Below are 12,081 nucleotides of genomic sequence, written 5' to 3'. Positions count from 1 at the left end.
AATGGTTGCACTACACCAAACAGTGGCATCTATGTAATAATACAGTTAACTGCACCATTTTTCCTTTTTTACCCAGCATTTTGCAAGATTTTTTGTTTGCCGGGTTCCTGTCGCAGCAAGATGGCCGACAATCATGTCAGGGCTCATGTTATGTCAAACAAATATTGTCGACCTACGAGCATTCTAAAAAAAAAGAATGTTTATACGATAGTTCATGTATTTTTGCTTACACTTCAAATACATATTGTTTTTTTAAATGTTTTTTTACTACTACTATGTGCAAAATAATACACACTGTCCCTGAGGCACCCATCCGTTTAAATTGAAATAAAAAACACAAATTTGTATACATTTTGTTAAAGATAATATTCTGCTTGAAATATTCTTGTTTGTAGATTAACGACAACAACATCAAAAACAAAAGTTGCATTAATGTCCTCTTTGTTGTCTTGTTGTTTGCTTGTTTTGCTTTGCTTACTTTGCTATCTGCTACCAACTCTGCATTGCGTATGGTGATAGGAAAACGCATACCGTGAATTCCGGACTACAGAGCACACCTGATTAAAAGCCGCATGCTATATATTTAAGAAGAGTGAACTGAAAACCTCATATATTTATACAATAGCACTTGCGCAACTATATTGTGGAGAATAGTGCCAGATTGCAACCCAGACGTGTCTTGTTGTATTGTTGTAATTGGTGGTTGCTGCAGTAATTGAACAAATTCCATTAGCTTGTCGTCGCTCCTCGAGGATCAAAGGAAACTCTGGTCAACAATGACTCTGATAGGTAAAATGAACTGTAGCATTAACTATCACCTATGTTTAATTCAGATATATAAATTGAGTAATGGATTTACGGATGAAAAAAAAAACTAAATTTGGTGAGTATGTTGTAAATATTGTAATAAATAGTGTAATAAATAAATAAGGGTCAATCCTCTCGTTTTGCTCCTGTTGTTTATTATATGAATAGTGTTGGCAATTTTTTTCTTCATATTTCTAGACAAATGTGTCCAGACCTCACCATTGTGTTTTTTTATTCAGCTTGCAGTTTTCTCCAGTGCGGCCACAAAAAAAAAAGATTAAAAAAAAAAAAAAAATTAAAGTCGCAGTCATTAAAATGTAATGGTTTGCGGTCCGGAATTTACAGTAATTGACATCAATATAAAAGAGACCATATATTCGAAATGACTACTGTTTCTTACATATGTTTTGCAGTTTGCATAACTGGATGTTGACTTAACAAACCAAATCATACATTTCATACAAACCACAGTACTATTCATTATGTTCTATTCACACCCAGATTTAGAAAAAAAAAACATGCGAGCATTTTGTATGACTAAGCTATGAAATCACATAACGATGTGATTGAGTCGTTTCAATTTTGATTGGCTGTACAACGAATAAAATCACGGCGTCTTTCTCTTCTGTACAGATTTATACATTTTCTACACTCAAACGTAACACACAATTTCGATGCATTATGTAGTAGGACTTGCCTGAGAATTCATGATGTATTTTGTATTTTACTGCTCATCGAGAAGGATGCCTTGTTCTAGTTTGCATATAACTGTAAAAATACAGTCAGAATTAACTCAACAATCAATTTCCCTTTATGACGTACTTAAAAAAAGTTAAGTTGTACTGTACACATAGACATTACACAATAATAATCAGAATGTGCACTCCCATAATAGGCAAAAACAGTCAACCATCCACATGTTTTTCTTTTCACATACAAAAGGTTTGGGGGATACATAAAGTCGATACTCTGAACTGCATTAAATTAGTATGCACCATTCCGATTGACTCCCCAACTCACTGGATTGACGTCGCACATTCTTAGAGGACACGCTCCGTTGCTAAGTAAGAAAAGAGATTGAGAAAACTCAAAAACAAAAGGGGCTCTTTGTTTTTATACGTTTTACAGTCTATTCTTTTCCAGTGCGGAGGGAAGCTTTTCGCCGCTAACTACTTCAGAATTCTGGCAGCAGGTAGAGGGCGCTCATCAGCAGCAAGGTGCATAAAGAGACCTGAGGTGAAAACGTTGCCTTGTTGACATCGTGCATTGCACCAGGACCTGGAAGGGGCAATCACAAATGTTATTTACAAATTGCAGATTACACTGCTAAAACATATGCAGATGGCAATTAAAACTCAGATTAACGTTGAATGAATTGTTTAGAGCAAGGGGTTGGCAACCCAAACATGTTCAAAGACCCATATTGTCATTGATAACAATGTAGTGAACATTGTTTGCAATGCGGTTAGAATAGAATTTTCTCTTTTGTCATTGATATCAACATTGTGAAACATTGTATGCAACAAGATTAGACATGGCACTTCAGGGTAAAATGTGTGATAAAGACTTTGTGTCACGACTGGTACAAGCAGGGGACCCAAATGCATAATGTTTCACACAATGTTAAGGGATCGGGGAAGTCAGAGCGAGAGGAATAAGACAGCGATCTGGTGCTCGCTGGCCAGTAGAAGCGGGAAGCCCTCGTGAACGAAGCGTGGTCGGAGATCAGAACAAGTCGGGCAGCCGGGATTGGAGAACAGGGCGTGGTCGGAGAAAGGAAAAAGTCGGGTAGCCGGGACGAGCGGAAAGTCATTGATCAATACAGGAAACCGAATCAGGCAGGACACGGGTAGCCGGGACGGGAGTTGGATAGGGAGCGATAAATGGAAACGGGTCAGGATCAAAACGGGAGCCAGGGTCAAAAATGCTTGCCTTGCATGCACTGATGTTCGCTTACAGACTGACCAGGAGTGAACGAGAATGACGTTTTTAAACAGGAGGAGGACTAATTAGGGAACGAGTGGCAGCTGGGGCTGAAAGGGTGAGCGCAGGTGAGGGCAGTTGAAAAATCATGACACTTTGAAGAGAAAAATGATAAAAGACTTTCAGGATAAATAGGCAGAAAAGGTAAGTACAGTTTACGGCTTAGAAAAACTGAAGTTATTTCAATAATAATGCAATGAAAAAGATTAGTGCATTGTAACAATAGTGCAATAAAATTTAGCAGCAGCTATTACATAATTCCCAAGGCTTATATATATCCAGAGGTTTATGCCGTAGTACATATTTTTTTCGATTATTCATTTACAAACAACAAAAAGAGGAAAAAAAACTACGTTGCAAGTTATAGGTTGTGACATTCGACACGGCACTCCAGGATAAACACGTAAAAAACACTTAAAGATAACACAGGGATGGAAATGGAATATTTAAATGCATCTGTATAGTGTGAAATCTACAAAAAACATTCACATAGGTACATGTACCATTCTACATCAGCAGGAAATTAGTGTGGAAGCACTAAAAGAATTTACGTGGAGAATCTGAAAAAAAATTCCTACAAAATTGAGTAGATTTCTGTGCTTACACCAAAGAAAGTGAAGATAATAACGTTATTATGAGGTTGGATGACTTGATAATTGCAGCAGGTAACCAAAATGTCCTTGACGTGACAAAACCATGGTAACGGAGAAATTTCAAATGAAAGACTCTAATAAAACATTGGCTTTGAATGTAAAAATGACTTTATAACAAGCAAAATACACACAAAAAAATCCTAGAACGATTCAGCCAGCAAGATGGTAAAAAAAGATTGATGGATCGATTAGGACGATGCAGACATGATGATCGTTCAAATGTAGGCTACAGAGAAACAATCGGTTGCTTGATTTCTTAAACTATGAACAATACAGATTTAAGCACAGTGTTACTGTGAACAAATTGTCACAATGTTCCGTCAAACCTACAAAAAATGATTTCGATAAAGTCAAACCACCATTTGCTCGATGCCGTGACTTTTGCGAGGTTCCCTGGTGGACACGGTCCGTCAATGACCGTAGATTTTTGGACATCAAAAGGTGAGTATCATTGTTTACTTGTCAACTATTTCTATTATCAATTTTTGACGACGTATCGTTAAAGGCCTAGTTAGAATACCATTTACACCTTCAACTGTGGCTGATGTAAATAATGATAACAATAATCTTCCAAAGACCAAATGGTAGCAGACATAATCACGGAATATTAATTTATTTACACATATGAAATACTGTATATATCTGGAAGACTGAAGACTGTGCAATCACAAGTTGACTTTGAATGTATGCAAATATAAGTACTCTTTAGTTTTTGCATAGAAATATGTGAGAGCGAGAGGAAGCGTTAGAATATGTTCTCAACTATTATATATAGCATCCCATATTAATTCCTAGATAATACTTTTTTTTTACCCTGAAAAAACTAAAACGTTAGGGTGCTTGTATTGTAAAGTTGGCCGTTTTGGGAATGTGCATTTCTCATAATTCAATGCAATGAAAATAACTTGTTTTTATATTCCTAAATATAAAAACAATCTTTCTCACACACACACACACACACACACACACACACACATAAAGTAACGTTTCAATAATGAGTGTAATTACATCTTTTGTACGTTTATCAATCTTATATTCTTTTATTGTGAAGTCGTGCTCATGTGTGTTCCTTTTCCCGTTTTCACTGACAAATAATAAACCACGCCTACCGTTTGGGAGGTCTGTTCGACCAGAGATTCAGCCTCGTGAGGTATGTGCAGCTGCTACCACGATGTAGTTTTATAACTTAATATCTGTATTTTACTTGTGTAGTACAGCCACCAAAGAGTCTTTATAATGACTAATTTTAACAGTATACACGAGGTTTTACAGAGTACAGCTGGGGGGTCAAACTCATTTTAACTCAGGAGCCACACGATAGAACAAACATTCTCTCGGGGCCTGGACTAGTAGATTAGAGAGAGAGAAAAAAAGAGAGAATAAAATAAGAGAAAGAGGGAGAGAAAATTAGAGAGGGTGGGACAAACAAAGAGAGGAGAGAGAGAGCGTGAGAAACACGAGATAAAAAGGGAAATAGTGAAAGAGGGGGGATGGAAGAGAAAGAAATTATGAAATCCAAAGACAAACAGAAAGAGAGAAGGGGAGAAAGAGAGAGAGAAAATACAAGTCCAGCGTTTTTGAGAGGCACCTGGCTTTGGCAACATCAAGTGGACATATTTCAACCTGCAGCTCGTTTTCCTCTTGCGCTTCTCTGAGCATTGTCTCACAGCGCGGATTCAATCCCTTAGCAGGCCTGATCCGCCGGCTTGACTCCCCTGGTGTACAGTATACTACCTATTTGTGTATCTGTGCAATGATGGATCAGTGTGAAATATCACTGACCACAATGTCAAAACATTGGATGCAACCAGAATTTAAATGGCATTGTGGCGTTGAGAGCGCTGAAGCCTGACCGCCAAGACCATCAGTGATATAGATGACAATCAAAAAGGCATTACATTTTATTGCATTATCACACAAATTTTGATCTTGTAATGTGACACTGTGGACCATTTAAACACTAGATGTCGCTGTATTGTATAGTGCAGTGGTCGGGAGCTATATATTTCTCTTTTTATTAGTCCATGTGATTTGGAGAATAGAACATGCACAATTTTACAACATAAGATGCAGAGACGAATGACACAAGCAAATCCAAGACAATACTGATTTGCCAAGGGTTTGGTCCAGTATATATAGGACACAATTTTAACTACAATTTACTGTGTTACCCCAACAGACCCTGAATTGGCTGTAAATTGTTAAATGAAGCTCATTAAACAATCCCGTTTATTGTTGAGCCACTTTATAATTAAAAGGTGTGGAACAAACTTTAACCCACAGCAAACATTTTACCCAGAGGCTCTAGCAAAGCACCTAAAGCAATCTGATTGGGTGAGTGTAAGGAATCGGCTTAGCTATAGACAGGGCGTGCTTATTCTTTCTCCTTTGCCCAGTGTTGTCTGCACCGAAGGTAAATAGTTTGCCTTATTTTGTGACATTTTTACCAAAGAACTGTGCACCTTGCTTTGAAACCATTATTTAAGACAAAATGAGTCTCAACACTCTTAAGTAACTGTGGGAGGGAGGCAAATTTTAAATGGTATAGTTATATTGATATGGGACACAGGCTCTGGCATAATTATTATTTCATAGGTTTTATCAAATCATCTAACAACAATGCGCTGAAGAATTAGCTTTTGTCTAGAGTGCGGGTTTGCCAGTTTTGTTAAAGTTTGTCTTAAAACACATTGTGTGGCTCTCCCCCCCAAAAAATCTAAATATTTTTGCTTTGGTGGCTCTTTGAGTCAAAAAAGTTCCGGGTCCATGGTATAGTGCAACCCAAAACAAGTGCTATAAAGCACAAGGAATATCACAAACTATGGAGAATCAAAATGCTCAAACTTTTTTTCTCATTTTTTGCCCAGCGTTTCGTAAGGTTTTTGGTCTTTGGGGTACCCTTAGCAGCAATTATGTCAGCTTCATCTAAGTGAGACTGATGTTATGTACAATCACCACAATTTCTTGACCTACAAGTATTTAATAGTTTTATATCATAGTTCATGCATTTATGCTTATTATTCAAATAAATAATTTGTTTTTTACAAATGACGTTCTTTGAACATTTTTGATGTCAAAACTATTTTCTTTTTAGTGTGTGTACCGTAAATTCCGGACTACAAGCCGCTACTTTTTTCCCAAATTTTCAACCCTGCGGCTTATTCAGAGATGCGGCCAATTTATGTAATTTTAACGGCCGCCAGCGGCGCTCGAGTATATAAGGTAAGATTTAGACCGGTGCAATATATGCGCCGAGAAAGATCACAACTTCTGAGCGTAAACATACCCTCACCGTGCAGATTGCACAAAATAAGGCTCATGACACAGCTTCTAGGTCATAAGTAAACGGGCATATTGCTGGGGTGTATTGAAGTAAGGGAGAGTGGGACGACTCCGTCATAATAAAGTTCTATCTTCTTTATTCATTATCCGTTATCGGTCAGTTCATAATACGCTACAAAGCCTAGAAGACGGGATTCTTACTCTCATCCAACAGGCCATGTTAAGGTCTACTGTGATTCTGACGAATACGTCATTTATTTCCTTAACAGACTAATTAGCAGGTATGCGAGCGTGTTGTTAGTAGCGTGAGGCTACCTCCCAAAGGCACGGTTTAGGATGAAAGTTATATTATTATTATTAAAGCTTTGAAAACTCTCTCGATGTACCGTCTTTCTTTGTAAATATGTGTAATATGTATTTGCAACTGTATATTTTTGTAATGTATTTATTTGAGACACTTATTCTGCACAAGCAAATTAAAAAAGAGGGGCAGAGCGAACGCAGGCTGATGGGAAAGTAGGGACCGGTAAAGGTGAGTTTTTGTGGACACGGCGGACAATAATGGATATATATTTTTCCCACCCTTACCTTTGGAAATATACACTTTTTTTCCTTGGATTACTATCAACGGGCACCCAGAATCTGCAGGTCTGCAACAAAATTTAAGTACCTATATCATTTTACGTTCATTTTGGCGGCTGTGGTTTTTGGGCTGTGTGCTTCCATGAAGGACATTTAGTTTCAATCGCGGGATTTGAAGTTTGGCTTGGATTAATTTCGTATTTTTTAAGGGGCCGGTCACACAGCCGTTTGCGGCTGAATCACGGCTAAAATTTTGCGGGTTTGTTTTGCCCGTGGTTGCCCGCGATGGAAAATGCGCAAAATTGGCCAACCCGCTGTTCATCGGTGGTATGCCCGCAAAACAGACGCCGGCGACTGTTCCGCTTCCTCATCGCGTCATTTCTGCGTCATTTTCTCGTGTGGACCACGGGTATAAAAGCTCCCGAGCCGGTGTTGTGCCCAAATCCGACTCCTACGCAACACAACCACCCCCCACCCCCTCGCGTGAACGCGCATTCTGCTGCGATCGCTTTTGACTTTTTCATCCGCGTTAACAAACGCATTTTGTAGAATACGATCGCACTTTATTGTTTAAATAAACGCGTTATATAGACTAGGATCTCCCAATTGTTATAATTAGCTCGCTTTATTGTTTTAATAAGCGTTTTATATAGAATACGATCGCTTTTGTTGGAAGCGCAGCAGAATGCGCGTTCACGCGAGGGGGGGAGGATTTACCGTTCGATTACGTTCACAACAAAAACAAAGACGGAATGGTTTAAGTTGTATTACATTCCCAACAAATGCAAGACGAAGTGGTTTTGGTTATATGTTCGCCATTACATTCCCTAAAAGTGAGATAAAACGAGGTAAAAGTGGTTGTAGTAGCGAGGGGATGCAAATCTCGGCAGGGATGCATTTCTCGGATAACACCGGGCTGTAGAAATCATAACCGCTCAAGACACAGTCCCGTGAAGATCAAGATTTCAAGCTATGGCATCATTTTTATTTTATTATCTTGAAAAGAAATGTCAAGAAATAAAAATGGATTAAGACGAGGTCACTACGCTGACGGGGTCCATGTTCACCCCCTTGACGTCTCGAGCACAAATGACGTGTGCTCGGCAAATCGCGCTGTATATACGCAGAGAAAGGCGTTTGACTGTCACACGCGTAACACGCTAATTTCACGTAATAACACCGCGATACAGGCGCAGAACATGCTATTACCATGCTCCACCCACGATTACCCGCTGAAATTTCCCGTCCTACCCATGTGTAACCACGCCCTGGCCGCGGCCAGAGCACGTCGTTCCGCGTCATTTCCGCGTCATTACCTCGTGTTGACCACGTGTGCGGCACTCGGTTTAACACGTGCTCAAACTTTTGAGCAGCTCAAAACTTTTTCGCGCGGCCAACCGCGTGTGAATTTCCGACCGCGAGTAAAGCACTGCTGTATCTCGTCTATATGGCGGTCTCAAAACATCCAAAAGTGCCCAACAGCGTCTGGTTCAGCCTCGATACGGTCGTGAAAGGCTGTGTACCCGCGCTCTGAAGAATTGAGCAGCGCAAAACTTTTTCGCGCTGCCACCCGCGCGCGAATTTCCGACTGCGTGTTAAGCACTGCTGTATCTCGTCTGTATGGCGATCTCAAAGCGTCCAATAGCGTCCGCCTCACAGGCAGAAATTTCTGGCCGTGATTCAGCCGCAAATGTCTGTGTGACCGGCCCCTAAAGTGGGTGCATGCGGCTTATATACAGGTGCGGCTTGTGTATGGACAAAATCAGTTTTCCCCTTAAAATGTGATGGGTGCGGCTTATAATCAGGTGCGCTCTATAGTCCGGAATTTACGGTAATTTTATTTAGTTCCATTTTTTCCCTACACAGATTTCCACCTTCAAATTAGTGAGCAGAAAAAAGTAGATAAAAGCTGTACAGAATATTAAAGCCAATTTTAGAAGGAAATATAATTTTAGTATACGCAGAGGGCTGCTGAAATACAGGTTATCCATGGGGTGGCCCCTTGGGATAAAACTCACCATAAAGAATGATGCTAGCATTAGTGATTCCCATTGTGTTAATGGCAACACATGTGTAGTTGCCGTAGTCTTCTTCTGAAACGTTGAAGAAAACGAGCTTAGACTGTTTGCCGAGGTTTTCGATCTTCATCCGGTTTAGTCGGTTGGAAAGCCTGAAAGATATTTAAGAGCAACTTCATAGTCCTTCATTGACAACTAAAAAAACGTCAATCTCTGAATAATGAGTTGACTGTTTACAAAATTGCTCCCCAGATTTTACAACAAAGAAGATGATGAACTACAATGTTTGTTCTCACCAAACAATACATGATGTGTTTTGGGGGAAAAGGCTGTCTAATTTTTACCATTACGCTTAATTTGGACTCTTTCAAAAAATGTCTGAGTGGTTCTGTATTTTATGCAAAACCCTTTTTGTAAATTAAAAATCGAACATACAATGAAGAAAATAAGTATTTGAACACCATGCTATTTTGCTATTTCTCCTACTTAGAAATAATAGAGGAGTCTGAAATTGTCATCGTTGGTTTATCTCCACTGTGAGAGAGATAAACTAAAAAGAAAAACCCAGAGACCACAAACCATGCTTTTTTAACATTTATTTGTGTGATACAGCTGCAAATAAGTACTTAAACACCTGTGTATCATCTAGAATTCTGACCCTGAAAGACCTGTTAGTCTCTTCATTAGCTGTTCAGCAGCTCTCTATATGTTATCCTGAATCAGATGCACCAGATGCATAAAGACAACTGTCCACCCTACACAATCAGTAAGACTTTAACTTGTAAAATGACAAAGACCAAAGAGCTGTCCAAAGACACCAGAGACAAAAATGTACACCTCCACAAGGCTGGAAAGGGCTCCGGAGCATTTGCCAAGCAGCTTCGTGAAAAAAGGTCCACAGTTGGAGCAATCTTTAGAAAATGGAAGAAGCTAAACACGACGGTCAATCTCAATCAGAGTGGAGCCCCATTCAAGATATCACCTCAATAATTCTAAGAAAGGTGAGGAATCAGCCCGGAACTACACGACAGGAGTTGGTCAATGAAAAGAGCTTGGACCACCGTTTCCAAGGTTACTGTAGGTAATACACTAAGACTTCATGATTTGAAATCATGCATGACACGAAAAGTTCCCCTGCTTTAACCAGCACTTGTCAAGGCCCGTCTTAAGTTTGCATATGACCATTTGGATGATACAGAGGAGTCATGGGAGAAAGTTTTGTCGTCAGAGACCAAAAAAAACTTTTCGGTCATAACTCCACTAAACGTGTTTGGAGGAAAAAGAATGAAGAATACAACCCGAAGAACACCATCGCTAGTGTGAAGTGCGAGGGGTAGAAGCATCATGCTTAGGGGGTGTTTTTCTGCACATGGGACAGGAAAAGTGCACTGCATTAAAGAGAGGATGACTAGAGTCATGTATATTGAGTTTTTGGGGAACAACCTCCTTCCCTCAGTCAGATCATTGAAGATAAGTCGTAGCTGGGTCTTTCAACATGACAACGACCGAAGCATACTGCCAGGAAAACCAAGGAGTGTCTCCGTAAGAAGCATATCAAGGTTCTAGCATAGCCCAGCCAGTCTCCAGACATGAACCAGATCGAAACTCTTTGGAGCGAGCTCAAACTCAGTGTTTCTCGGCAACAGCCCAGAAACCTGACTGATCTAGAGAAGATCTGTGTAGAGGAGTGGGCCAAGATCCCTCAGTGTGTGCAAACCTGGTGAAAGACAACAGGAAACGTTTGACCTCTGTAATAGCAAACAAAGGCTACTGTACCAAATATTAACATTCATTTTCTCAGGTGTTCAAATACTTATTTGTAGCTATATCAGGCAAATACATTTTTTAAAAATCATGCATTGTGATTTCTGGATTTTTCTTTTTGGTTTATCTCTCTCACAGTGGACATGCACCTACCATGAACATTTCAGACTTCTCCATGATTTCTAAGTGGGAGAAATAGCAAAGCAGCAGGGTGTTCAAATACTTACTTTCTTCAATGTATGTAAAGAGGAAAGTCTAAACCTCAAACAGTCACAGTAACTGCGCAGCTATTCTGTAAATATTTAGGCGTTCTGAAGTAAAACTCACCTGCGATCTTCTTTGTACCATTCAAAATCGGCTCTAGGGACAGCTGAAGCTTCACATTGAAGAACTCCTTTATTCCCAACTGCAGTACTGCTAGCTCTTGCCTTAGAAATTAAGGGAGGATCTGCGGAGAGACAAAACATTACAAAGGAACACGTTTCTGCAAGGCAATTACTTCTCTCACTAACGATGACTCTAATGCATTATTGATATGATTTGGTAACTCTACAGTCCCTTCTATATGGTGCATTATTGCGTTATTTTATCTACTCATTTTACTCTTCATGGAGATATTCTCACTACCGGATGTTTCACGCCCAAGTTGAATTTACAACAATAAGATGAAATACCCAAATCAGTGTTTGCTTACAGTATATGCGTATATTTGGTTATGTGTCACCAGAACCGAATGGTAGGCAGCACGTGGGGAGGGGGGCGTAGCTTATACATGAAGACCAAACCAACGGGAAACCAATGGGGCAAACGTAAGCTCAGAATTTACGGTAAAAATTTGCCTAAATATAAAAAAATCAATAATTTGACATGATAATGTCACCAACACACCCTCATTATTGGATAAAGTGACTGTTTTTTTTCATAGTGCAGTGGTGAGCACATTTGCCTAACACGTGAAAGATCCCAGTTGGCCTGGAGAGGGATGAGCGCCA

At 39.6% G+C, this 12,081-nt stretch overlaps 1 protein-coding gene across 1 annotated transcript in view; it reads right to left on the bottom strand.

The window, feature by feature from the left end:
* Nucleotides 1-1,092: 1,092 nt before the first annotated feature.
* Nucleotides 1,093-12,081, bottom strand: part of opcml (opioid binding protein/cell adhesion molecule-like) — a 68,792-nt gene continuing 57,803 nt past the window's right edge. The window contains exons 5-7 of the mRNA XM_088320824.1: nucleotides 11,417-11,537; nucleotides 9,326-9,477; nucleotides 1,093-2,085 (exon numbers count right to left, since the gene is read on the bottom strand). Coding sequence (XP_088176950.1) covers nucleotides 1,982-2,085; nucleotides 9,326-9,477; nucleotides 11,417-11,537 — 377 coding nt within the window. The 3' untranslated portion in view covers nucleotides 1,093-1,981. The remainder of the gene's footprint in view (nucleotides 2,086-9,325; nucleotides 9,478-11,416; nucleotides 11,538-12,081) is intronic.

The sequence above is a fragment of the Urocampus carinirostris genome, chromosome 17 (assembly GCF_059441175.1).
Source record: "Urocampus carinirostris isolate Australia breed hairy pipefish chromosome 17, RoL_Ucar_1.0, whole genome shotgun sequence".
Classification (NCBI taxonomy): domain Eukaryota; kingdom Metazoa; phylum Chordata; class Actinopteri; order Syngnathiformes; family Syngnathidae; genus Urocampus; species Urocampus carinirostris.
Note: the sequence above shows the minus strand (reverse complement) of the source record. Positions and strands in the feature narration are given on the sequence as shown.